This window comes from Gopherus flavomarginatus, chromosome 3 (genome assembly GCF_025201925.1).
Source record: "Gopherus flavomarginatus isolate rGopFla2 chromosome 3, rGopFla2.mat.asm, whole genome shotgun sequence".
Classification (NCBI taxonomy): domain Eukaryota; kingdom Metazoa; phylum Chordata; order Testudines; family Testudinidae; genus Gopherus; species Gopherus flavomarginatus.
The window spans coordinates 284,557,773-284,583,744 of record NC_066619.1 but is presented as its reverse complement, the minus strand read 5'-3'; the positions used below and the strand labels follow the sequence as shown (position 1 = coordinate 284,583,744).

At 48.2% G+C, this 25,972-nt stretch overlaps 1 protein-coding gene across 7 annotated transcripts in view; it reads left to right on the top strand.

The window, feature by feature from the left end:
* Window positions 1-25,972, top strand: part of DYSF (dysferlin) — a 326,279-nt gene that overhangs the window by 218,874 nt on the left and 81,433 nt on the right. For 4 of the 7 annotated variants that reach the window (XM_050943287.1, XM_050943285.1, XM_050943286.1 and 1 more), the window contains 5 exons: window positions 150-251; window positions 802-963; window positions 2,201-2,366; window positions 3,820-3,893; window positions 23,695-23,757. In XM_050943287.1, coding sequence (XP_050799244.1) covers window positions 150-251; window positions 802-963; window positions 2,201-2,366; window positions 3,820-3,893; window positions 23,695-23,757 — 567 coding nt within the window. The remainder of the gene's footprint in view (window positions 1-149; window positions 252-801; window positions 964-2,200; window positions 2,367-3,819; window positions 3,894-23,694; window positions 23,758-25,972) is intronic. The other 3 variants (XM_050943290.1, XM_050943289.1, XM_050943288.1) reach the window with 1 other exon arrangement.

The window sequence follows — 25,972 nt, the reverse complement described above, 5'->3', positions numbered from 1 at the left end:
GCATCTTTTACACTAACTGTTTTATCTGTGTATTCTTCTGTTCCCTGTGCGGTGCTGGGTGCTGGGGGGAAGTGCAGCGATAGGAGGTGTGTGATCTGTGGTGGCTGTAACAACCTGAGCTGATGTTCTCCTTCAATATCTCTCTGCAGTCTGCAGACTCGGACCTGCCCTACCCTCCACCCCAGCGGGAGCCCAACATTTACATGGTCCCTCAAGGGATCAAACCTGTGCTCCAGCGCACTGCCATCGAGGTGAGCGGTTCATAGATCGAATCTGAACTGCACAACTGTGCATCACAGACCCTTACGATGGGGGGCTGCTGAAGAGTGGTTCTCCTTGGAGAGGGCACCTAGTCTTAAAGCCTTCCTCCCACTCTGAGCACTGCCTCAACTGACCCAGTGGCTTCATGTAGTCCTGTCACATGACTGTCACCCTGAACTTATTTCCCAGCAGGACCGCCTGCTTCAGCTTAGCCATGTGATCCTTTTGGGAGAATGAGGAGTCCCAGAATGTCTGGCCTCAAACGAGGCATAAACCCTTGGCCACAGCTACCCATAAAGGGGACCGTTCGCCATGTGGTCAGGGCAGCCCTTCAGAATTAGACTCTCCTTTCCCCAGCTGGAGAGAGAGGAGAATCAGATCCTGGGAGGTGGGGGGTTTCCTGGTGCATCTATATCAGTGCGAAAAATGCAGTGTAAACAAGGTCTAGGCTCCGCCTGGCTTCTTATCTATCATCTTCTGTCACCGCCTCCCCTCATCTTGGTGTCCTTCCTCATCTCCTCTTGTCTCTTCCCCCTGCAGATCTTGGCTTGGGGGCTGAGGAATCTGAAGAGCTATCAGCTGGCCAGCATCACTTCCCCCAGCCTCCAGGTGGAGTGCGGAGGCCAGACAGTCCAGTCCTGCGTCATCAAGAACGTCAGGAAGAACCCCAACTTCGACGTCTGCGTGCTCTTCATGGAAGTGGTGAGGGCTCCCCCCTGCACACTGGCCACCCAGCTCACAGAGCTGCATCTGCCCCCACTGCCCCGCAGCACTCCGCTGGGTCAACCAGTGTGTCAGCTTTCCAGGCTGCCCGCCTTTTAGCTCTGGATATCGCAGCTGTTCCCAGTGGGATTGAGGCCACCCTCTTCCCGGGGGAAACTGCAGCAAGCTCAGCCAAGATGAGGGTGGGTCTGTATTCCTGTCCTTGATTGCTTAGACTCACGCACGCTCCTAGAAGTGAGAGATTGGGGGTTTGCTGTCATTTACCAGCAAGAGGATCTAATGACCTACCACCCCAGTCTGTGATTCTGAATTGCAGCTCTGCAGTAAACTCATATTCCGCCCTAAAGTTAATCAGCCTGCAAGCAGTTGGAATAGCTTCGCTCAATGTCAGGCAAGGAACCGTGGATCCTAACCATGCTCCATGGGCGCTTTGCTCCAGGAAGTGCCTGTTGATCACAGTGCACATGGATTAAAGTGCAGTGACCTGAGGTTGTGAGTTCTGATAAGAATCAGACCCTTAGAGATATTCTGGTGCCTCATTCCAAATGAAATCCAGGGGAGTCTGGTGCCAGAATACCTTGGAGGATCTGGGCCCAAACCCCTAGTGAGGAGCTCTGGTGTGACTCTCAGGGCTTGCTCTGTGAGGGTTTAGCCCACTGAGTTGAAAGGGAGCAGGAGCTGAAAGGGAGCCTACATGGTGGGCTGAGGGCTCTCTGTGTCTTTCCGGAAGTGCTCAGACCCCTGCTGAATTGGGCTTTTTCTGAGAGTCCGAGAGTCTTGCTAGCCTGTTTTCCCAGTGTGACCTGCCTGCCTCTGTCTGCCGAGAGAAACGATGGGTGATGCTTTGCCCTGATGTACACCCCCCTTTGGTGGCATTGCACAGGGTATAATTAAAGGCAACCTTTGCCTCTGTGGCTCAGAGGGGTGTGAACAGCCTCTGCCCAGCTCAACACTGTTACCTCGAGTGTCTAATGAGGACAGTCTGAACCACCACATTGTTGGTTATCTGCTGCGCACAGTAGCAGAAACATCCAGCCCTTCTGGGACTGTGGCGGGCCTTGGGTTTGTGGGAGGAGCTTGAGGAGAGCTAAAGCAGCCCGGCTTTAGCTCCAGTCTGTCCGCGGGTTTATTCCACGTGCTTGTGCTGGACTCAGGGAAGCTGCCCTTTGCCCCTCTCCCCGACCATGCAGTGCTTGGTGTGCTTCCCTCACTGCAGCGCCTACCCAAGGAAGCTCTGTACTGCCCTCCTGTCATCATCAAAGTCATCGACAACAGACAGTTTGGCCGAAAGCCCGTGGTTGGCCAGTGCACCATCCAGTCCCTTGAGGAGTTCTACTGCGACCCGTACAAAGAGGAGACTGACGCCCCCGAGGAACAGCCAGGTACAGGAGAAGAGGGGCTCACTCCTTTGTCCTCCTCCTTTCCCGGCTTCAGCCACTGAGGGAAGCGTAAGACACTGTGGCCGAGTGGACAGAGCACAGGACGCTGAGCCTGGAACTCTGTGCCTCTGTTCTCCCGTGACAGCATGCCGGGCCTTGGTCAGTGCAGCTCTGTCTCACCTTGGTAGTCAGAGCAGGTGGGTCTCATCAGGAACAGCGTAGGAGAAGACTCAGTCTGTCTGAGGCCAGATAGAGCTAGAGGGAAGGGCAGTGAGAAATCCTGATCAGTCCACTGAGGAGATGCCTCTCTGTGCCTCGGTTCCTCATCTGCAACAGCGGGATGATAGCACTTCCCTTCCTCGCAGGGGGTTGTGAGGATAAATACATTAAACACTGAGAGGCGCTCAGGTGATGGAGGCCAGATAAGTACACTCAATAGATCCATTGTGCGTGGTTGGCAAGCCACAGATTTACATTTTCCATCAGTATGTTGGGAGCAGTAATACTTATGAACAGGGCAATTGCCAGATTGGATCAGACTCCAAGGTCCATCTGTTCCAATATCCTGTCTATGACAGTGGCCAGTCCGAGCTATTTCAGAGGAAGATGTGAGAAACCCCTTAGTGGACAGTTACAGAATAACCTGCCCCTAGGGGAAATTTATTCCTGACCCCTATTAGTTAGAGGTTGATTTATACTCTGGAGCATCAGGGTTTATCTCTTTATTATTTGCTCTAATGTAGCTGTGGATGCACTCATTATTCCTGTAAAAATGCTGAATCCTGTTTTTGAATCCTACTGAGCTTTTGGCCTCAATGATACCTAGTGGCAATGAGTTCCACAGGTTCTCAAGTCTCTTTGTTTGGTGAATAATTTTGAGATTGTCCTCAAAGGGAGCCAGCTAGTACCGTTTGTGCTGTTGGTTTTGTGAGATGCTTTTAGTGGTACTCTCACTGATGCTTGTGCAGTAGCAAGCAAAACATACCGTAGGTCCTACATAAAGGGTGGCAATGTGTGTATAAATGTATATCAATATTACAGGGCTTAGAAGAGAGCCAGGTAAATTCATGGAGGTTAAATCCATTAATGGCTATTAGCCAGGATGGGAAAGGAATGGTGTCCCTAGCCTCTGTTTGTCAGAGGGTGGAGATGGATGGCAGCAGAGAGATCACTTGATCATTACATGTTAGATTCACTCCCTCTGGGGCACCTGGCATTGGTCGCTGTCGGTAGACAGGATACTGGGCTGGATAGACCTTTGGTCTGACCCAGTCTGGCCATTCTAAAAAAAATCTAAAATTGCTCAGTGACTGGGTGGTAGATTAAAACATTAAAGAATCAGATGGACACAGTCTTAGTGGCTAATAAAGTTAGAATGTCGGTCCTCAAGCTCCGGTGCTCTTTGCTCTATGAAGCATCAGTCTCCTAGTTAGATCCACCCTTTTTCTCTTTGTAGATGAGGTGAGCCTCGCCCCCAGAGACGACGTCCTCATTGATATTGACGACAAGGAGCCTCTCATTCCTGTCCAGGTAGGGAAGGAGGGATAACAGTAGTAAGAAAATAGGCTTGTCCATTTCTTTGGCAGTGGAATACAGCTGGGGTCGCTTGGGTTTGGGGCGGGGGCAGGGCTTTGCAATGTACTGTGAACTGTCCCAACTCTGCAACTGGGCACATTACACCTGATAAACAACCTTTCCTTTCACAGCTTCCAACATCTCTGAGTAGGGACAGGTGTTTGGTCCCCCAGAGCAGGACGAAGGATCCCAGCCTCCTCCTCCTTCCCTCCATTTGAACACAAGACAGGGGTTGTGGGGTCTATCAGACCTCCTCTGCTGGAGACATCAGTGCCCTGGCACCTCCCTGCTTAAGGAAACCCACTCAGGCCGGGCTACCAGTGAAACTTAGTCCTCTGCAGGCCTACAAGGTACAGGAGGAGCCAGCAGGCCAGTTAAGAAGGCTTCCAGCTTCTTCTGAAGGGCAGTGCTGAGTGGAGCTAGAGCAGAAGCAGAGTTTCCCGGCACTAGCCCAGAACGCCAGGGCCAGGTCAGGATCCAGGTTTAAACACTGCAGCTAACGTGTGTCTGTTAACTTAAAGGGGCAGCCAGTTCTTGAGTCTGGTCATCCTTCACCATTTAAAATTGATGCTGAGCGATGGCCTGGGCCCTTCTGCTCTGGCAGGGCTGCCACAGCAGCAGGTAGCTTCCTTGCTGAGCCTGTCCCTATGCTGAATTATCCCTTTGACTCTCACACAGATCCCCTTGGTTAGCAGTTGGTTGTTGCTCTAGATTAAAGATTTAGAGCAGCCTGTTCTCATGTGTATTCCAATAGCCCCTAGAGGGTGCCTCCTAAGACCCTGGCTTCTAAGACCTGCGTGCTGTACATACACCTAGCAAATGACACACCCTGCCCTGGAGAGTTTGCATTTGGAGTAGATGAGACAGATGCTTGCCACTTTACAGATGGGGGCTCTGAGAAAATGAGTGGCCCAAGGTCACATAGGGAGGCCAGGGTAGAGCTGGGAGCTGGACCCAGGTCTCCCAGTCCTATGCCAGTGCACAAAGCCTCTCTCTTTTCCTGGCTAGTCCTTCTGGGAGCCTTTAGGGCCCAGCCTAGAACTTTGTGGTGGTCCTTTGCTCAGGCTCCTTCTTTCTGCTGTGCCTGCACCCCTCTCTGGCCCCCAGAGTCTGACTGCTCCCGCTGGTGAAAAACAGCAGGGTGGTCATTGCACCTAAACGAAACAGGTGGTGTATTTCCGTCCGGTGGGAGCAAAGGACAGCTCCAGCCATTTTCAGTTTTTATTGGCTTTGCTCTATCAGTGGAGCTGGAAGCAGAGGTGCAGTGTTTATAGCAGCAGCGGCTGCTGATTGCCAGATCTGCGGGGACCAACCCTCTGGCTCTGGCTGTTCAATGTGAAAGGACAGAGATTTCAGAAAACCTAGTTCTGTGTCGGTAGTGACAGGCTGTGGCATTTCCTGGGATTACGGACATCAGGGAGATTTGACTCGCTCTAGTGAAGGTGCCGAAGGAAGAACCTGTAGCTGTTTCCCCTTCCCGAGCTGCCAGTCTGGTGCTGCTTGCTGGCATTCCATCCATGCACATGCGGTCGAGAAGACTGTGGTCTCCAGAGAGCACCATTTATGAGCTCAGCTCCCGAATGTGAGGCTTCCCAGCTCCGTAACCGTTTGGCCTTCTTAGTTGCTGTCGAACATGTGCAAATGGTTAAGCCTGTGTGTTTGAGGCACAGGGCTGCATGTGAACTCGATTGCTAAGAAACCCCAAGATGAGGGGTTCCAGGAAGGTCAGTGGAGCATTTTCATCGGCTCCTGCTTTTCCCCCTCTGGTGTGCTAAGTGCCCGCTTTGCCAATCCCGCAGATTCCTCACTGCCTACTTTAAAGAGCCCCTGATGCTGCACAGGATCCTGGGAATGGAAAGCCCTTGTTCCCTGGAAACAATGCTGCTTTTTTACAGTATCTCTCTTCTGTTTCTCATCATCCCTTGTGTTCCGTTGCTGTGGAAAGCAGGGTTTCCCATTTCTTCTATTCCTGCCGCTTGTTCCTCACCTTGGCTGGGTATTGGTCACCTCCTCCTGTAATGCCCCTGGGGACTCTGCAATCCTGTAGGTCTCCTCTCCCTAACTTATAGGATCCTCCCTGGAAATGGGTCCACACCGGCACCCCAGGATCAAACAGTCTCCTGGAACTTTGGGGAAGTTCTGATTCAGATCCTGGATTGAAGATGAACTTCACGCTTCAGTTCCATCTCTAATCCTAGTTCACCATCCTCTCTATGTGTGCATTACACTGCTTCCCCTGCAGCTAATGGGGCATCTTAGTGCAACCTACGCACCAGTGTGAATCATGTGTGCTTGATCCACAGCATCTCTGCACACCAAGGCCTTTGACTAGGTGGCTTGAAAGTTTGGGTCAAAGTGCAGCAGTAAAAGTTGTCGGCATAAAACTAGAATCCTTGCCTACGGCTCATCCCTGCTAATCCACGCCCCTGGCAAGGAAGCCTTTGCAAAGGGCTGAAATTTGCAAAGCTAGGGAATAAGGGCAGCTGCATTTCAAAATGTTACCCTAAGATTAGGCTCCTAAATCCACAGTTAGAAACCTAAATAAAAGTGGTTTGGCTTCTCAAAAGTACTGGGCACTCACAACCACTGGGTGCGGCAAGCTAAATATGGAGCTAGCCGATGAACTTGACACCCAGATTTGAAAATGTTGGTCTAAGTGAGCACTCATAATCAAGAGGGGGGGACCCAAAGGATCATGTGATAAAAATGTACTCGGTTCTCTGTTTGTCATCTGTGGATTCATTTGCATTATTTATGATAATGTTTCATAATGTACCAGGAAAGGCACTGAAACATGTCTTGGAAAAGACTGAAAGTTGAGTAATAGGATACTGTGATGCTCTGCTGTTCAGGAAACCCAGAGCCTGAAGCCACTGTGTCAGCAGGGGGGAGCTTTGCTGGGGGCTAGACTGTGTGTCCGCTCCCTGCCACACCAGTCTATGCTTCATCAGCAAACTCCTCGAGACCCTGCCCGTCTTCACCTAGCCTGGCAAGTAAGAATCAGGGAACCCCAGTTCCTGAGTTCCCAGGGACGTGTCTCTATTGCATCCAGTCCCTCTCACTGGACGCTCATGGAAATAATTGAGTTTTGCTGTCTCCAAAGGGCCAGTACCCACACCTGCCTGTTGGCTGAGCTGTGGACTCACCCTTTGTCAATACAACAGTACTGCATGGGTTACAGTAAATCTGAGAAGAACTCTGTATTAAAAAAGAACAGTGTTTTAAGTGACACTAAGCAAGAGGAAAAGAAATGGGTATGGTTACAAACAAACAAAAACAGCATGTTTTCTAGTGCCCCAAACTAGATCCTAGCAAGCTATGGCTCTTCCTAAACAGCTTGCTCACTTCCATCAAGCTAACCGCATCTCCAGCCTTTCTTGGTAAGAGGAGCCAACATTCCCAGAATCAGAGGGTGCTGTCCCCTGGGGTCTAGATAACTAGAATGCCTTTGGCTCTCCTGGTATTTCCCAGAGTCCATTGTCTTTGCCTCGAGAGCCAGGAAGAGGTTGTGGGGTGCAGACTCTGTCCCCCTGGATGCTCATTAAGCTGTTTCCTCCGCCTCCTGTTACCTCGATTGCTTTGTTTACCTTATGTGTAAATGTATTGCCATTGTCCATGGCTTACAAAGCTTGACCCAGACAGGTAAATGCACATTCCTTTGTGTAAGGCAGGTTTCTTTATCAAGTCTGTTCCCCAAACATATTGTAGGAGCGTATTTCCAGCACATAACTCTTTACACATCATCCATCCGTACATCACATACATATATTCATGAGCAGAGTGCCACCAGTTTTTATATCAGAGGGGGAGCTGTGTTAGTCTGGATCTGTAAAAAGTGACAGAGTGTCCTGCGGCACCTTATAAACTAACAAACGTATTGGAGCATAAGTTCTCGATGAAACTGAAGCGTGAAATTCATCTTCAAACCGGGATCTGAATCAGAACTTCCCCAAGGTTCCAGGAGACTGCTCGATCCTGGGGTGCCGGTATGGACCCATGAAAGCTCATGCTCCAATACATGTGTTAGTCTATAAGGTGCCACCAGACTCTTTGTCGCTTTGTGTACAATATTATTGTACTGTAAATTAGTTGATTCAGTACTTACTCTTTGGGGTTCAGACCCCCTGCTCTCCCTCTGCGAAGTCCGGACCCTGATTGTCACAGAGATTTTGCTGAGCGTCGGAATGATAAAACCACTCTTCTGCTGTAGAGTTCAAAGCGCTTTATGCCAAAGGAGAGGCAGTGTGTGTAGTGAATATGGGACAAGCCTGGTACTCAGGAAGTCTGGGTTCTGTTCCAGCTCTGCTAGTGACCCTGGGCAAGGCCTTTCTATACCTCGTCTGTAAAATGCGGGATCTCCTTTGGAGAGCTACTCATGAAAAGTGCTATAGAAGAGCTAGATGTTCTTATTATTAGACATAGTCAAAAATGTTCATGAAACCGTCATCCTGTTTTTTGTCTCGCTCTAACAGATGTTGTTCTCCCCACTTCACAGAGGGGGAAACCGAGGTGGCCAGTTATGAGGTGTGTGTTAGCAAAGGGTGGATTAGTACTAAAGACGCCTGTTGAGAAGAACCCCCCAGAACATTTGTTGTTGTTGGTGGCGCAACACCTGGAGATTGGGCTGGGGTGTTTTAGCATTTTCTTTCAAGCGTGTCCTTCAAAATTCAGGTCGAAGCCCGGTAAATAATCTGATTAGGGAGTGCCTATGTCTGCTTGACTAGCATTTCAAAAGGTCATTTCCAGGATTTTGTGAGCACAGTATTTGCTCTGGGAGAGGGACGGGGGGTCCAGTGTTGGTTGGCTTTGTAAGGGATGGCGGGGGGGGGGAAGGTGGTGACCTTCGTTTAGGCATGAGATGGTGCCTGAAGGGACAGGGGATGTGGGGAGGGAGCCGATACTGGTGGAAACTCTGACTGCAGTTCTGCAGCGTTTCTGGCGGTCTCTTCTGAGTACCTCCTAGGCACCAGTGAAACAAGCTCTGCTCTCAGTCACATGGTTTAATTTTGGAGCACTCCATCCGAGTCTCCCTGGATTTACCCCAGGATAGCTGAGAATTCAGCACTAACTGTGTCTGCTTCATCCATCATGGGAGACATGAGGCATCTCAGGCTCCTGCTCATGGGGAAGGTGCCGTTCACTTGGGCACCTGGAGCCAGAGTCATTCTTGGTGTCACTCCAGTTACTTCACTGGACAGATTTAACCCCTGACTGTATACTGCACCCAGCAAGGTTGGCTATCCCAGGATGGGGCTTGGGCCAGCAGTGGGGTGATCTGGAGAAATTGTTCTCTGTGTGCTTCCAATGACCTCTGAGTTATAGCAGATGAAGATCTTCACTAGAGCTGGCCAGAGAACCAGGAATTTTCCTGCCCAAGTTCTCTTGGGGAAAATCCCCTTTTGCAATAGTCCCATTGGGGCATTCTGCTTTTCCTGCTGGGAAATTTGAAAATGGGGGAAATTAGGTTTTCCCGTTATTGCTTCCCTACTGATAAATGTTGGGAAACAGTCAGAAAAGGGGGGATAATGGGGGGCAAACTCTTTCACTTTTAAAGTAACACAGTTAAGTGACGAAAATGTTGCTTTTAAAAGCGAAGTGTTACTGGTTTTCAACTGGCCAAAATTGGAAAACTGACTGAAAGGAGGGAAGCCCACCATTTTGAAAGCAAAAAAGGTAAAAATTACAAAAAAAAAAAAAGAGAAAAGAATAAAAGAAAGAAAGAAAGTTCCCCCTACCTCCCTCCCCGAAATTGTTTGCTTTGACAAACTTCCAGGAAAATGAAAATTTTTGTCAAAAATGAATATTTTGTTTTTGATTAAACCCTCTTTTCCACTAATCCCCCCTCCCCCCACCCGTTTTCCTTGGAAAATTTGGGACCAGCTCTAGTCTGTGCTGCTGGCAGCATGTTTGGATTTCGCGGGAGGCCAGGCCAAGCTGAACAGCCTCCTAATGAGATGGATCACAGCTGGTGGGGTGGACACCCAAACACAGCAACAGCTAAACTGGCTGCACACATGCTGCCCCGTGCACCAGGAAACAAGGTCCCCAATCCTCAGTGGGATGCTCTTTGTTGTACAGTAGGTTTCTCTTTACTGCCAGCTGTGGGGAAATAAACCCCTTCCCCAAACTGTGGGCAGCTCTGCTCTCAGCCATGCAGATAGGAACTGCAGACTGCTTCCGCTCTGGGTGCGGGGTGAGATCCTGCAGTCCTGTGATTATTGCTGGTGGGAAGGGTTTGGAGTGGTGTTCAGGAGCCCTGTGGAGGTCAGGGGCTGCAACACACAGTCATTTTGCACATAGAGCCCTCTGCATGGTTTCCCAGTTCATCCCATTTGTAATGGGCTTTGTTTGCAAGCTGTCAGAAATTAATGATACCTCAAAGCGAGCAAAGGTCCCTGTAATAGAGTGACTAACCCCTGTAAGGGTCTGGGAGCAACCAGCCAACCCTGCATTTAGCAGCCTGCAGGCAAGGGCTGGGACTCAGCGTCAGGTGACTGCGTCTGGTGATTACCAGTGTCAGGGGGTTACAGCTGAGGGACCCCGCCCCATTAGGGAGCCTGGGACCCAGAGAGGAATAGGAGAATGGTCTCCTATAGCTACAGGCCAGGCTGCAGACAGTGGGCGGATGGCTCTGTGGACCATCCGCAGGCTGAGGGGAGACGCCAACCACTAAACTGCCAGAGGCCCATAAGCCATACTGGGAGCAGGACAGTTGCAGTCTGTTGTCAGTGCACATGGACAATAAACTGAGCCCTGAGGCAAGGACTGAGAGTGAACTGATCAGGGGGTGGCTGGTTATTGCCCCAGGCAGGTGAGTGAGCCCGCCAGCCCGCAATCCCCCAGAGGTAACAGGGCATCATTTACATGGAGCCTAAAGACACCCAAGGTCCCAGCCCTGCAAGGTGCTGGCTGCCCATTGACTTCAGCGGGAGCTGAGCTTCTCGGGCTGGGCCCAGATTTGGCAGCTGCAAAGCGGCAAGATTCCAGTAGTGATAGGTGGCCATCCAAGATGCCGTGGTTCTGTTCAAGGAAGCATGGCCCCAAATTGGGATAATCACTGCAAGAGTTTGGGGGAACATGCAGCAAGCTTGAGCTGTGCCAGGCTGTTCCCGGGGGGGAGGGTAGGTGGTGATGAGAGTTTGTGAGACAGCTATCAAACACGATTGCTTCTAGATCCTACCCTGGCAGTCTGAGGGCCAACCCTTGTTAGCGAGACATATCTGGAAATGGAGAGGCGAGTAGCTGCGTGCAGCAGTTGTTACTAATTACCATATCTAGCAGATCGGGCCAGAGATCGCTCAAGAACAGGCCTCAGAGGGAGATGCCCAGTATTCCCTGGTTCTGCCTCAGCAGCATTGCCAGAGCCAGGGAAGCCCAGAAGTGAGAGAGAATAGCAGAGGGTGAGGAAGGAGTAAACAGAACTCTTCCAAACCATAATGTAGAGTGCCAAGTTTGAGCTTGGGGGAGAGATTCAAATAGTTCCTTGCATTAGGAATATAGGAACTGCCAGACTGGATCAGTCACTCGTCTGTCTAGTTCAATATCCTGTCTCCAGTAGTAGCTGGTAGGAACTGCTTCAGTGGAAGAGGCAAGAAACCCAACAATTAATGGAATAACCTGCCCCCAGAAAAAGGTTTCTTCCTGGTCACCCATTAATTAGAGGTTGGACTATGCCCTGAAACAGGAGGGTTTATATCCCTTCCAAAGCACTTGTTAATTATTTTTTTAACATCTACTATTTTACCTGGATATTTCTGTTATCCATACAAATGTCCAGTCCTGCTAATCTCTTGGCTTCAGTGGTATGTTGTGGCAGAGAGTTCCCCAGGCTCATGATGAGATAAAGCATTTCCTTTGATCCATTTTTAAAGTTGCTGCCTTCCATTTTCCCTGGCCATCCCCTCAGTCTGGCGTTCTGAGACTGGGCAAACAGACGCACCCAGGCGATCCAAGCCACTTCACTAATTGCCCTCTTTCTCTTGTTAATGGAAATTCCTAAACTTTATTTTGCCGGCGGTTTATTATTCCAATTGCTGCCTTTCTGTGGGGAAAAAATATTTCCTCTTATAAACGCGCTTTATTAGAGCGGCACGCTGAGAATCTTGCGGGCACAGAGACAAGGCTGCAGCTGCACTGGGAGTTTCTGCCCGGCATGCTAAGCAAGGCCTCTGGGCCAGTTCCTGTTAGCCCATTTGCTCAAGTGCTCTGTTCTGCAGCCCTTCCATTGCGAGGCACAGAGCTGCAGACAAGCCTCTTTCAGATCTAGATGGGTCACAGACCCTGGCCTCGGGGTAGGAGTGGGAAGCGTTAAGGAGTTGTGGCCCGGACAAGTTGCTATCCTCATTGCAGCCTGCAAAATGTGCCCCTTCTCTCAGGCTGGTTCTAGAGCTGTCCAATGGAGGGTCGCCTTCTCAGACTAGTGGCTAAATGCTGCCATTTGGCCCTTGCTGCACCAGAAGGTAGCAGCCGTAATCCCAGCGATGGTCAGGAAGCACGGCTGAGGGAGAGAAACTCGGCTCCCTTTCCCCACTGATGAAGGCCTCCTAATGGAGGAATCTCACCTCATGGTAATTCTTCCTGGAGTCTTTAGTGCAGCGGGGGCTGGACTCTCACCCCGGCCGCCAGCATAAAGACCCCTGCCCACCCCCAGTGCCTCCAGCAGCACTTCATAAGCAAACATGGATAGAGGCAAGAGTATCGGCGCTGCCATCACTCACAGTTTGCTGCCACGATAGTAACGCCTGGCCGTGGAGTTAGTGTCGCAGCCTCCTGGGTCATTGTCCGGGGGCAGTCCCTGAAATGTCCGGGGGTATCGGCCATTTTTTCCCCTTCATTTGTCTTGGGTTGATAAGAATCTCCCCATGAGGGCAGAATGGCCTTTGAGGCATGGGTGACTGTTGTCCATAAAGCCTGATTCTCCTATCTGACCACAGCCAACACATCTGTCACCCATGTTATTCATATTTAAAGGAGCCCCCACCATGGTAGGCCCTGCAGAGACGCACTGCGAGAGTCATCCTCGGTGTGGAAGAGCTGACAGTATCAACAGGGGAGGCAGACAAATGGGAAGAGAGAGGATTACAGTCCTCATTTTACAGATGCAGAATGGAGGCACAGAGGGATAAAGGCCCAGATTCTCAAAGGTTTCAGGCACTTAACTCCCATTGAGCTCAGTGGAGGAGCCTAAATACCTTTGAGGGTCTGGCCTTCAGTGGCTTGTCCCAGGTCACACAGGGAGTCTTATGAAGAGTTGGACGTTGAATCCAGATCTCCTGAGTTCCGGTCCACAAGAGCAGCCTCCTCTCAAGCCGACAGTGAACTCTGGCCCCTTGATTTTCCACTCATTATATTCTAGGGTGTGCAGAGCTGGATGAAATTGTTCAGAATTAATTTTTTTTGGTCTGAAAAGTGGCCTTTTTTTCAAAAATATCAGGAAGATTTTCATTCCTCTGTGATTTCTCCTGATTTTTTTTTCAATGGGAAAAACAAAACAAAAAAGTGTTGGTTGTTAATTTCCGCTTTCCTCTCTTTTCTGATGCTATTCCCTCCGCATCCTTCTTTTTTGCTTTCTCCCCCATGTTGCTACTGAAAAATGAGGGGAGGGGGGAGAAAAAAGGGAGCAAAGGGCACCCCTAAAAACTCAGAATCTTTTTGGTTATTTTGTTTGGAAAACTGAAAAATGTCAATGCCGATTTTTAATTTGCGTTGAAAAATCTGCATTTTTTTTAAATTGAAAAAATGATTTTTGTTCCCTGAAGCACATTTGCTGTTTGCTGTGCAGCTCTGTATGCATGCATGCTCACATGTCTGCAGTGTGCTGGAGAGAGACAGAAACTGCAGTTAGACATGCATACGTGTATAAATAGACATATACTTGGGATAGACATAGACAATAGGGATTTGATAGCTGCTTTCAACTACCTGAAAGGGGGTTCCAAAGAGGATGGAACTCAGCTGTTCTCAGTGGTACCAGATGACAGAACAAGGAGCAATGGTCTCAAGTTGCACTGAGGGAGGTTTAGGTTGGCTATTAGGGAAAACTTTTTCACTAGGAGGGTGGTGAAGCACTGGAATGGGTTCCCTAGGGAGGTGGTGAAATCTCCATCCTTAGAGGTTTTTAAGACCTGGCTTGACAAAGCCCTGGCTGGGATGATTTAGTTGGGGTTGGTCCTGCTTTGAACAGGAGGTTGGACTAGATGACCTCCTGAGGTCCCTTCCAACCCTGATGTTCTGTGATACCTATGAGCCCTGGTTTATTTTAAAAAGGTCACCACGAATGTTGGGGGTGCAGTTAACTACAAACACACACAACTTTAGGCACAAATCAGCGATTCAGGCTTCTAAGGCTATGTCTACACTGCAGCCACTGGCTGTGTCTGCCGCTCAAGCTGACATGCCTGAGCTAGCTTGAATCTACCTAGCTCGAGTACTGGAGTGATGCAGCAGCAGTGTGAGCTAGCACTGCTGGTAATTACCCAGGGTTCTGGACAGGCACGTCCAACATCACTGCTCTGGGAACCGCGCTGGCCCAGGTACTTCTGCTCAAGCTGCATGTGGATATACCCTCAAAGGTCCCATTCTGCTCAGTGATGTCAACGGGAGTTTTGCTGTTGACTTCAATAGAGGCAGGCTCCATACCTGAATGCTCCCATTTACACCTGCCATTGAGGCACAGAAGTGATAAATAGTAATAATCGCACCCTGTAAGCGGGGGTTGCATCAGAGGCTGCTTCAGAAGTGTGTTTGATTTCCCCATTGCCATGTGCCTTGTGCAGCTGTTTCCTTCAGTGTCATAAAATCATAGAATATCAGGGTTGGAAGGGACCTCAGGAGGTATCCAGTCCAAGCCCCTGAATGTCAAGTGAATGGGAAATGCTGCAAAAGATGTGGAGTAAATGACAGTTTTAGGTTTGGAGCAATGCAGAAGCAGGCCCTTGGCACACACCAAGTGTGTGTGTGTATCTATTTAATTTGAGTCTATGCAGCCACTGTCTCTCCTGATCTTTCTGTCATCGCTGGGCTGAGTTTATTTTTTCCAGCTGATCTCTACCAAGTCTCCAGAGAGTGAGGGCTGAAACAGCTGCTGGGAGATGGACACACCGCATCAGACTACAGATGGTTTCTTCTCTAAGCCGATCCTGAAGCCTGCTCCTAATTAGGCTAATTTGGAGCGGGGCTGGGAGGCTCCGCTATTGTGTATACAGAATGCCCTGGCATCGCGCAACTGTTTCAATGGCAAAAATTAATCCTGTTTAGATGTGGTGGATCGTCATGGGCAAATAATTATTCTGTTTGCCGCACCCTGTCACCACTGGCGCCACAAGATCCAACCCCCTCCGATCCCCCCACCCCCCAGCATGCTATTCCAGCCAGGAATGGAGAGAACAAACATTAATTTTATTTAGGGCCAGAGAGCGGCAGGGGGTTGGGGGAGAGAAAAGAGGGATCAATAGTTAACTGCTTCAAACCTCGGCATTCGTCCAGCATTGCAGGGGGCTGCTACCGCATGTGCAAGCATAGCAAGGGGTCTGAACCCCAGCTCTGAACCCCTCCAACGTTGCAGGAGTTCGAGGTCCAGGTTTGAATGCAGCAGCTCACATGTGAATCCTGGATCAAAACCCAGAGAAAGTTTGGTTCTGAATCTAGCCTCTGTGCCTCACTTTCTCCATTGGCTAAATAAGAATAATACTTAACCACTCCTGCAGAGGCCATGAGCTCTTCAGATACGAGGGGTTAAGGTTATTACTGCACTAATCCTGGGAAGGGATCCCCCGCAAAATGTAGAAGGTGTCTCCTCTGGTATCATCAAATCGCAAAGCTTAGCTGAGATTTGCATGGTTTCTGGCTTTGTTGCAGAAGCTTCCTGCAGAGCTAAGCACTCAATCCTGCAAGCTCTAAATATGCCTTCATCTCCATTCCCTTCCATGGGAAGTGAGGACTGTCAATGTCACACCTTGCAGAACTGAGTGATTCCTTGCCAGGATTTGGCCAAGAAATGCTGAAACCACAAAGGAAAACAGTTATTTCCATCCCAGCTGAGAGCAGAGTGTCTATTAGTAAATTTCAGACAGGAACTTGATCTAGCAAGACTTCCAGAGCAGACAGGCTCTGAAATGCACCTGAGCTTTGAGCTGCTGGTCTTAACCTGTTGTCGTTCACCATTGCATGTGCTAATCAGAGACTGCCTCAATCTCCCAGCCCTAAACCCTCCAGACTTTGGAGTGTTCCCGGGACTAGTAGCTATGTGTCTTCAGGTATAATCCTGCCACCTGTTGCCATAGCATTCAAGCTGCTTCCATGTAAAATCAATAGCAATAACCAAGTCCCCCTTCCTGGAGTCTCCAACTCTTCTCCCATTTGGGGGTCAGAACTCTGCTTGGGGTAGGGATTTTTAGGGGGGAGTTGGGAATAATAGGGGGGTGTTCAGATTGTGCATGTCAATGATGGCGGAAAGGCTTTTTCAAAGATGAAATCTTTCCAATGTTTCCTAGCTGTGGTCAGGCCCTGGATTCGCCTGATCTCCTGTGGGCGATTGTCCTGTGGCTGGATCCCTTCGACAGGGAGCACTTTGTACCTAGTTCTCCAGCGTTTCGTTCAGAGCTGTGTGCTCTGCCCTGGCCCAGAGGAGCGCAGCTGTCATGGAGCCTCATAGATCGAAATTCAGTCTTTGGTGTTGCTGGGACTTGATCTTTTAATTGCATTGAAAATTAGGACCAAGGCCTTAATCCAGCATTGGATGCTGACTGGGAGGGACTTGGGGGTGGGTCTGATATGTTTACGTAGCCTGAGCCACGGAGAAGGTGGGCATTGCATTCTGTAACAGTAGAGCCTGGGCATCATTTTCATCTGCAGCTTCAGACACAGGAAGTTACAGTAATGCAGTCTGGAACTGACGAACACAGGGATCACTGGGGCCAGGTCCTTGTCCGGGGGGAAGGGATGACCTTTCCAGATGAACTGGAGGAGAAAGAAGGCATTTTTTGGAAACTGATGCTTCTTGATCATCTGGGCTTAACGAGGAGTCAAACAGAGCCCCGAGGCTTCACAACCTTTTAACAAATGAGTGTTGGAAGTCTTTGATGGATGGCGGAGACAGTGTCTTCGCCAGCTCTTCTGAGCATTTCCCCTGTCTGAGCAGCATCACTTGGGTCTTGCCTGGGTTCAGCTTGAGCCAGCTGCTCTTATTCCAAGAGTTAATTTCCTGTAGACAATTGGACCTGTTAGCAGTGGCAGTGAGTGAGAGTGAGGTGCACATTGAATTTCATCAGCCGCTAAACCTGGGGAAGGAGGGGTCATTTCACTCCCTCTCCCAGAGGTCTCATGTAGATATAGCCCAGCAGGTCCCAGGCCTTCGAAGAGGAGGAGAAGTTGCTCATCACCACTATGAGTTCTGCTGGAGAGGGATGACTGGAGCCCCTGCAGTGCTGGACCACCTGCTCCTGCTATGTCATGTCAGGTGGGTTAGCAGTACCATGTGGTCCAGTCTGTCAAAGGCTGCGGCGAGATCCGGCAGTGTGCGCTTGAAGATCTTACCTGTGTCCATGGCCATGAGTTCGTCTTTCAGTACTACTAGAGCTGCGCCCTTGTCTGAACTGTGATTGCGAGGCACCTGAGATGATGGCTGGTGCCACATGATGTTGGAGCTGGGTGGTTACTCCTTTCTGAGTAGTTCTCCAGCCTCAACCTGTCTCTAGGTTCCATGGGCCAGATTTTCATCATTGGATTCTAAGTTTTGATGTGCAGTTGATCACATGTGCACTGCAAAGGCTTTGTCCAGCTTAGCATGTGCTTAAAATGACCGGCTTAGCAGCATTAAAGAGGATGTGCTTTGTCTACGTTAGACTTCTAGAAGGAGGTAGTCAAAATGTGTTAACCTTTAAATCCTTGTCTAGACAGCTGTGTGGCCAGGTTAATGCATCGCTGATGGCCTGGGCTATACAGGAGGTCAGGTCTCCTTATGGTCCTTTCTGGCCTTGAATCTGATAATTTGGCACAAAGTGTCCAAAACATACCAATTAAAAGTTGTTTTTCTTTCATCTTTTTTTTTAACCTGACAACTTCCCTGTCTGTGAGGCTGTGGGAATGATGGACTGTACATAGCACATGCCCATATTCCACGGATACTGTCTGTATAGGCATTATATAGGCTGGTATATAGGACTTTGACCTGTCCCATGAGGGAGCTGGATTCTTGTTCTGGCTCTGCCAGTAACCATGGGCAAATCACTTCACCTCTCAGTGCTGTAGGTTTCTCCACTTGTAAAATAGCGATGATGATATTTGCCATCCTCTGTAAAGCACTTTGACATCCACAGAGCTCGATATGAGCTCAATATCCACAGAGCACCAATACTTTTGCTTTTGCTTTGGGAGTTGTAAAAGTAAATCTTTCGTGCTTTTCTAACATTTTCTATTCCTGTGTCTTTACCTCTTTGTTTTTTGCTCCTGAATGTCTATTTTAATCAAGAACAAAACAACTGGCGGGACAATTACTGTTGTTATTTTAGTACTGACTGTTTGCGCAAGGTTCACAGATTAAGACGTTTCTGGCCCCGAAGATCTGTCAGGCTCTCGAAGCCAAGCGTGGAGACTATGGAGTGCCTCAAAGAACCCTGAGCAGGAAGTAGCTTAAAGTTTAAATTTTTATATATATTGTGACAGACCCAAACCAGTGGGGTACAGGAGTCTGGCAGAGGGCAAATATACTGGTCACTGGATGAGTAGTTTTCTGTTCCCTGAGTGACCAGAGCAGGAGCTGCACTAGAGTAATCAGGAACCTGCTAGAACCAATTAAGGCAGACAGGCTGATTAGATCACCTGCAGCCAATCAAGGCAGGCTAATCAGGGCACCTGGGTTTAAAAAGGAGCTCACTCCAGTTGGGGGAGGATCCAGAGGAGAGGAAGTGCGTGTGAGGAGCTGGGAGCAAGAAGCACAGGGAGCTGAGAGTGAGAGGCTGTGCTGCTGGAGGACTAAGGAGTACAAGCATTATCAGACACCAGGAGGAAGGTCCTGTGGTGAGGATAAAGCAGGTGTTTGGAGGAGGCCATGGGGAAGTAGCCCAGGGAGTTGTAGCTGTCATGCAGCTGTTACAAGAGGCACTATAGACAACTGCAATCCACAGGGCCCTGGGCTGGAACCCGGAGTAGAGGGCGGGCTCGGGTTCCCCGCAAACCTCCCAACTCCCGATCAGACACAGGAGGAGTTGATCTAGACTGTGGAGAAGATCACTGAGGTGAGCAAATCTGCCAATAAGCATAGGACCCACCAAGGTAGAGGTGGAACTTTGTCACAATATGTAAAAAGAAATTAAACCATTTATTTATTCATTTCAATTTTATACATCCAGCAAAGGAAAAAAGTACTTGCCAGTGCTCTAGGCATGTCTTACAAGAATCAAAAACATGTTCCATTGAACTGCACCTTGCAAAAGATATCAACATTCCAGCCGTATCAATACTGTTGAGACATTTTTCACCCCACTCCCCACAAAAAGGCAAACCTAGGCTGAAAATTGATAGCTTTTGAGAAACTGCTCACTACATCCATGAAACGCAAAGGCTTATCTCCATGCCTAACAAAGTAGTCACTGTTACCCACACTAAATAACAGTGTTCATGAAAAGATGGAAAGTTGAGGTATGGATAGACACCAAAACTGAGGAACGGGAGAATATATGGAGCGATTGTCTGTCCACCTCAATAAACAGGTTAATAAAAGAAAATTACATTAAAATTCTTTATCAAAGGCACCCAACTCCCCTTAAAGTTAAAGAAATGTATGATACAGGGGTGGGCAAAATGATGTGCTGAAATAGAGGCATATATGGTGGGCCTGCCCCCAAATTAAGACATTTTGAAGAGCTGTTGGAGACTCCATACAGGAGATAATGGTGTCAGCTGTCAGATAACCGCTTAGTGTTTTTGCTAAATTGTCCTAAAAACTCTGCATCTTATAAAAGCCCTAAAGAATTGATCACTCCTGGTTGCTGCTGGAACAGCCATAGAAAGATGGTGGAAGAGGAGTGACTCCCCTAAATTTACTGACTGGTATCAAAAAGTGTGGGAAATTCTGGCACTAGAAAAATTAACTCATCAAGTCAGAGTTTTACAAAGGAGAAAGAAAAAAGCTGACTCCTGTACTGAGAAATCTGGTGGAACTTTTTGGAGTTTGCTGGAGGAATCGCTGTCACCAAATCAGATCGTTTGAGAACATTCTTTGGATACTACGGGAGAGAGAACCCCCTCAACAATAGTGAAACTCAAAATTAAGGTATTAAAACAAAGAAAATAGGAAGAAAAAGGAGAAAAGCGTAATATTGTGTAGGGTTTTGATAGGACAACTCATGAACAGGTTACACAGCTAAATGTAAGAAAAACAGAAATTTGGACCTAAACGTGAGATAATGAAAGGTCTCATCCGTTCAGCTTTAGGACTCCCATAGGCCAATTTATAATTTGTATTTGTGTATATACTACATTCATTTCTATTTATGGTAAGTTGTAAAACAAGGGTTTATGTTGTGAAAGAGTGGATCTGGTAATCAGAGGTGGCTCTAGCTTTTTTGCTGCCCCAAGCACGGCAGGCAGGCTGCTTTCAGTGGCTTGCCTGTGGGAGGTCCGCCGGACCTGCGGATTCGGCGTACCCACCGCTGAATTGCCACTGAATCCACAGGACCGGCGGACCTCCTGCAGGCATGCCACTGAAGGCAGCCTAACTGCCGCCCTCGCAGAGACCGGCAGGGCAGCCCCCGCGGCTTGCTGCCCCCAGGCATGTGCTTGGAGCGCTGGTGCCTGGAGCCACAGCTGCTGGTAATAAATCAAATCAAATCAAATAAAAAAATACATTTCACTGAAATTGCCCCCAGTCCAGGAACCCAGAAATACTCCCAGAAAATACTAATAAAAATCTCCTGGCAGCCAAACAACCTTCCCATTCTCACCCCAAAAAGCCCATGAAAATTGACCCTGTTATGCACAAGTCTTGTGGAATTTAATGTGTGAGAAACAAATAAAGGACTATGGAAGCAATTCTAGTCCTGTAGAATTGAATAGAAATGACGACCGTTCTGTAGTTGGTCCCAAACTGCTTCGGGCATTTTTCTGTCTTGTCTTTGGCAAATGGAAACTTTACCCGGCCATGTATGGACTCCCTGTCTGCCTCATGCTTGCACACACGTGTGAAGGGAAGTGGATGCCAGCATTGCTCTGTACTGATTGTCTGATCGTGGCTGAAGCGAGGGAAAGGGTTATTTTTCTCCTCATCTCGAGAGCATTGTGTATTCCTCGGCACGTCTCTAAGCCGTTTGCTCCCCTTCTTGCCAAGTCTGGTTTTGATTCCTTGCACATCAGATGAATGTAATTCGGGAACAGGATCGCATTGTTGTCTTTGTTTTAAAAAACGGCCCCTGATGCCGCCAAGCTGGGTGCACCCTTCTCTCTAGCAGGGTTGGGACAATCAGTTTGTTTAAAAAAAAATGTGTGCGGAATGTGCCCATTGTTACCGTGTACATAATGCATTAGAAATGTCGTGGTTAATAACGTAGAGCAAGAAATGCACTGCCTGAGACCCACAAGACGGGTACCCTACTCCACCCAGGCTCCCCTGTAGGGTTCCTGAAAGCCACTTTGGCACCCAGTTACACTAAACTCTTCTGCCAGATGCCTGTGGGCCCGAACTTTGGCAAGGACTCACTCATATTTGTCAGCCAGGTTTTCCAGAAAAGCTCAGTGTCCATTTAGACACCTGGTAGAGCAGCCAGATTTCCAGCCCCCGGCAGCTCTCGTTCTCAGTGGGCTCTTTCAAAAGTCATCTAGGTCCCTCAATGGGAGCTGAAATCTGTCCCCCCAGTAATGGCACCAAGCACGTTTGGAAATCTGAGCCCCATGGTGCTTTTCAGCTAAGATGTGCTCCGACCACCAGACCAGCCAGGTGGGAAGGAGAATCTTGGCTCTCCTGGTGGAGCTGATGGGTAACAGATCACAAGGCTCTCAGTCTGAATTTAATCTGCCATAAACCTTCAGGATACTCGTGGAGGATGGGCTGAAGTCAAAGCCCAAATCTGAGTCCGTGCTCACAGAATTGGTGATTTTCCAGTCGAGAACCGGGGGATGGGCTCCCTCTTGGTGTCCAACCCCTGGATCCTAAACAGCTCCAGACACTCTGGAAGCCTGGGTTTGGATCTAAACTTTGTGGCTTGAGCCCAGATAGTGGAATTCCACCCTAGAGCCTGGCTTTAGAATCAGCCTTCCCCAGTATGTCACAGTTATTACAATCTGCCCCCCTTATAGCACCCTGGATGCTTCACTCCATGGATGGTGAGGGGCCATTGGCAACTATATGTAACTGGGTTGAAATTTGTCAAGTTCAGCTTGATGTTCACATCAATACATTGTCTCTTGGTGAGCATCTCCCATTGCTAATCCCACCGTTCCTCACTCCCAAAAGAAATGTGCAGTTCAGACATTTCCTCCTTTTGAGATGTTAGTCCAGTTTCAGCCTGATGCATTAGCTGTGGTGAAGAGACAATCTAACAACCAGCCAGACAGCTGTTTGTTGGCCAAGGACAAACAGCTCCGTTCAGCACTTGTTTAGAACAGATCTGACTCATGAGTTTCCTAATGCCTGTGCTAAAACACATTGGGCCAGATTCATTCCTGCTGACACCATTGGCCTCAGCAGTGAATGTAGCTCATTGCATTTCAGGTTCTGTTGATACGTGCTGGAACTAGAGGTGCTGGGGGGTGCTGCCGCACCCCCTGTCTTGAAGCGGTTTCCATCATATACAGATTTACAGTTTGATTCAATGGCTCTTAGCACTTGCACTATAAAAATTGTTCCCGCCCTCCTGGTTCTGTGTGTTGACAGGGTGAGCTGCCATCTTGCTTTATGTGTGAGAAAGTATTTATAACATATTCCAGCCTCATTCATGGCCTCTACGTAGCAGGAGTCTCAGTGTAGTTTCCAATGGACAGTCACACAAAACCCCACTATCACTGGCCCCCAATCTCAGCAGAGAAGCCAAGGATACTGGGCCTTGGAGTCCAAACTCTCGTCCCTCAACTCAGGTCTCATCTGTGCTAGAAATTTAGGTGACATAAGCGCACAAGCTCAAGGGGTTCGTGTTAACTAACATGATGTTAACCACGACTCCGCTCTCAGCATAGACAGGAACTGAGCCCTGTGTCAGCTGGGTCGGGAGAAGAGACCAGTCCTCTGGAACCCTGGTGGTGACAGGAGACCTGACCAGTTCCCCTCCACGCTGACAGCAAAGTTGTGTTTGACATGGTGTCATCATGCTCCTCTGGGCTGGGCTTTGATTTTCTTAGTGAAGACAAGGAAGGCACATTGGTAAAGCAACCCTGGGAACACTTGGCCTGCAATTGTCTATGCTGTCCGTGATCCATGGGTGGAAACTTTCAGTCTCCAGGGCTGTCAATCTATCTCTTTCCCCCAACACTAAATTCACTTAACACTGCTCAACCCCAACCCCCCACAAACCCTTCCGTTTTTCTCAAATTTGGATTTTCCTGATCATTTTAGCTTCTCCTAAAAAAAGCTATGGAAATGATTACAGGTCATGACCCATATCCTCCCCTCATGCTGGCAGTGTCCGGTCTTGGGAGAGTGTGGCTCTGTTATTCTGAAGGCTTTTGCATTGTTTTGATTCCTTAATTTTGTTCTAAAATTTGCTTTTGTCATTGTACGTTGAACTGTGTTTCCCTAACCCCGTTGCTAACCAATCATTTTAATTTGTAGCTTGCAGAGGGCATGACCAGCTCCGCTCTAATTAACATGCCAGCTTCTCGGGCCGATCTCCATGTATGTATTGTTTCATTTCTAAATTACTTAAGTGGGTTGCCTGGTTTTCATAAAGACTATCATTTTTTAAAAAAATCTCCAAAAATTGGACCAGGGCTTTTGGTAAAAGGTTCCTCTGATCTTCTAGAAAAGTGACGGTTTGTTGGTATGTTTGTCTGTGGTCAATCATTTCCCTTAAAGTCAAAGAAAATGAGGTGGGGTTAGGGCGGAAGACCAGAAAATATCCTCCCTCCTATTCCAATCATAAGTGCCTAGCTATGCATGGTTTAGAGGGTTAGGCTGGTGAAGAAGAAAGGATATGGGCTTGAGTCCAAGATGTGGGATTAGATGACTATTATCCAGTTCCTGCATGGCAGTTGCTGATTCTTTAGATCTTATTTACCCAGTTCATTTGTCAGAGTGGTATGTTTTCTCATCAGTTGTGGGAACAGCTGATAAAGTTATTCAGGCTGAAACCCGTCCCTGTTCAGGAGACTAGCATGAGAACTAGGCATCATTTAAGCCCTCAACATTGGTCTTAAGTGGGATATAAGCCCTGTAGAGACAAATGGCACTGGTCCTCTGCACTGGAGTGATTTTCAGCCTAAATACTTTGAAGGCAGCAGCTTCAAAGATGGGTTTTCAGGGCAATCTTGGTCCCCCAGGTCTAGAGGAGTGCTCTGAAGGCTAGAGCTGTATGGAGGGAAGACCTCCGGTTGGTGTAAAATCTTTCCGCCTCTCGCCCATTTGTAATGAAGTGAAGTATCTTGTTCCCACCTTGAGTTTTTTGCAAAATTAAAAGTTTGGGTAGTTACTGTTGCCAGACAAGGTGATAAAATTGTGTCCCTTGCTCTGTGTCTAGCCACAAGGTGTAGCTTTGTAGACCTGCAGTGGGTTCTATGTCAGGACAAAGTTCTACCTGCTTAGACCAGGGTTGAATTTGACCCAAAAACTATAAGACAATTTCTGCTCCTACTGAAGTCAACAGGAGCTGCCCATGCACCCCTGAAGTAAGAATTTAGCTGCATTGCTTTCCATTTCCCTACTTGGAATAGATCCAATTAATTCCACCCCACCAACACTGCCCTCACCTGATTCGATATTTGTTCAGGTGTACAACAAAGAAGAGCCAAACTCAATCCCAGAGCCAAAGCCAAAGCCAAAACCAATTCAGATCTGAGTCTGTATCTAAACTTTGTGTTTCTCTGGGATTAGGTACAATAAATCCCCTTGGATTTGGTAAGGCTAGGTTGAAATTCTACTGCTAAAAGAGACCGAGATGGGCTTCCATAGGCTGTACTGAACAGGTAGATGATGGCGTATGTTACATTTGTTTCACTGTAGGTTCTTGTAGCTGCTGTAGCTTTTTGCAAGGAAAATTCCTGCAGTGGCATGTATACAGATATGGTACAATGTGCCATGTACATTGTGTTCACATCTTCTTTACACAGACCCATCTGTCCTGTTGAACGAACACAGGTACCTTTAAAACCCAATATATTTTTTATGCCCGGAAAATGTGTCTTTCCCCCAAAGTGGTTTCCTTTCTCCATGCAGAAAGGAGAATGGGTGGCTTTGCAGGGATTTAGCATATGGAAACAAAGGTCCATAAATAGCCTTTTCCCTCCCACGTTTAATTTAGGTAAATATGTTTTCGTTTTAGTTCAAGTAAAATTTTGAAAAGAAAAAAAAAAGCTGCAAGTCATTAATTTAAAATAAAAGCCACAGAATATTAGGCTGCAATAAACTGATTCCAGTGCCCTGTGCTGGAACCCTACAAGAATGTGATTAAATATAATAAACCTCACGATCTAAAGACCTGCTGACGCCTCTCAGGGAAAACCTTGGAACCCATTCTGTTTTTAAAGCTGTACCTCTGACACCTCATGTATTTGACCCTCCTTGTCTCCTTGTTCTTTATTGCTAAGGATCCTTGCACAAAAACAGGACCTTTTGTTGCTTAGGAATGGGGTGTAGAGGCTGCAGCTGCAAAAATTTAGGTTAAATATTTGGAGAACTTTTATGACCAAAAATTCCACACATGCAATGCCTCTGAAGTCCACAGGGTCCCACTGGATCTCACTGGGATTGGATTTGGCCATGTGGCCCTGGAGGACAGTGAGACAAGATGAGACAGGAGGCTGTGGATATGCCACCAGTGGCAATCCAAGGTTTAAGACTAGTGTACCCATATCTTAGGGCATGTCCACATGGGGTTTTTACCTCGAGTTAACAA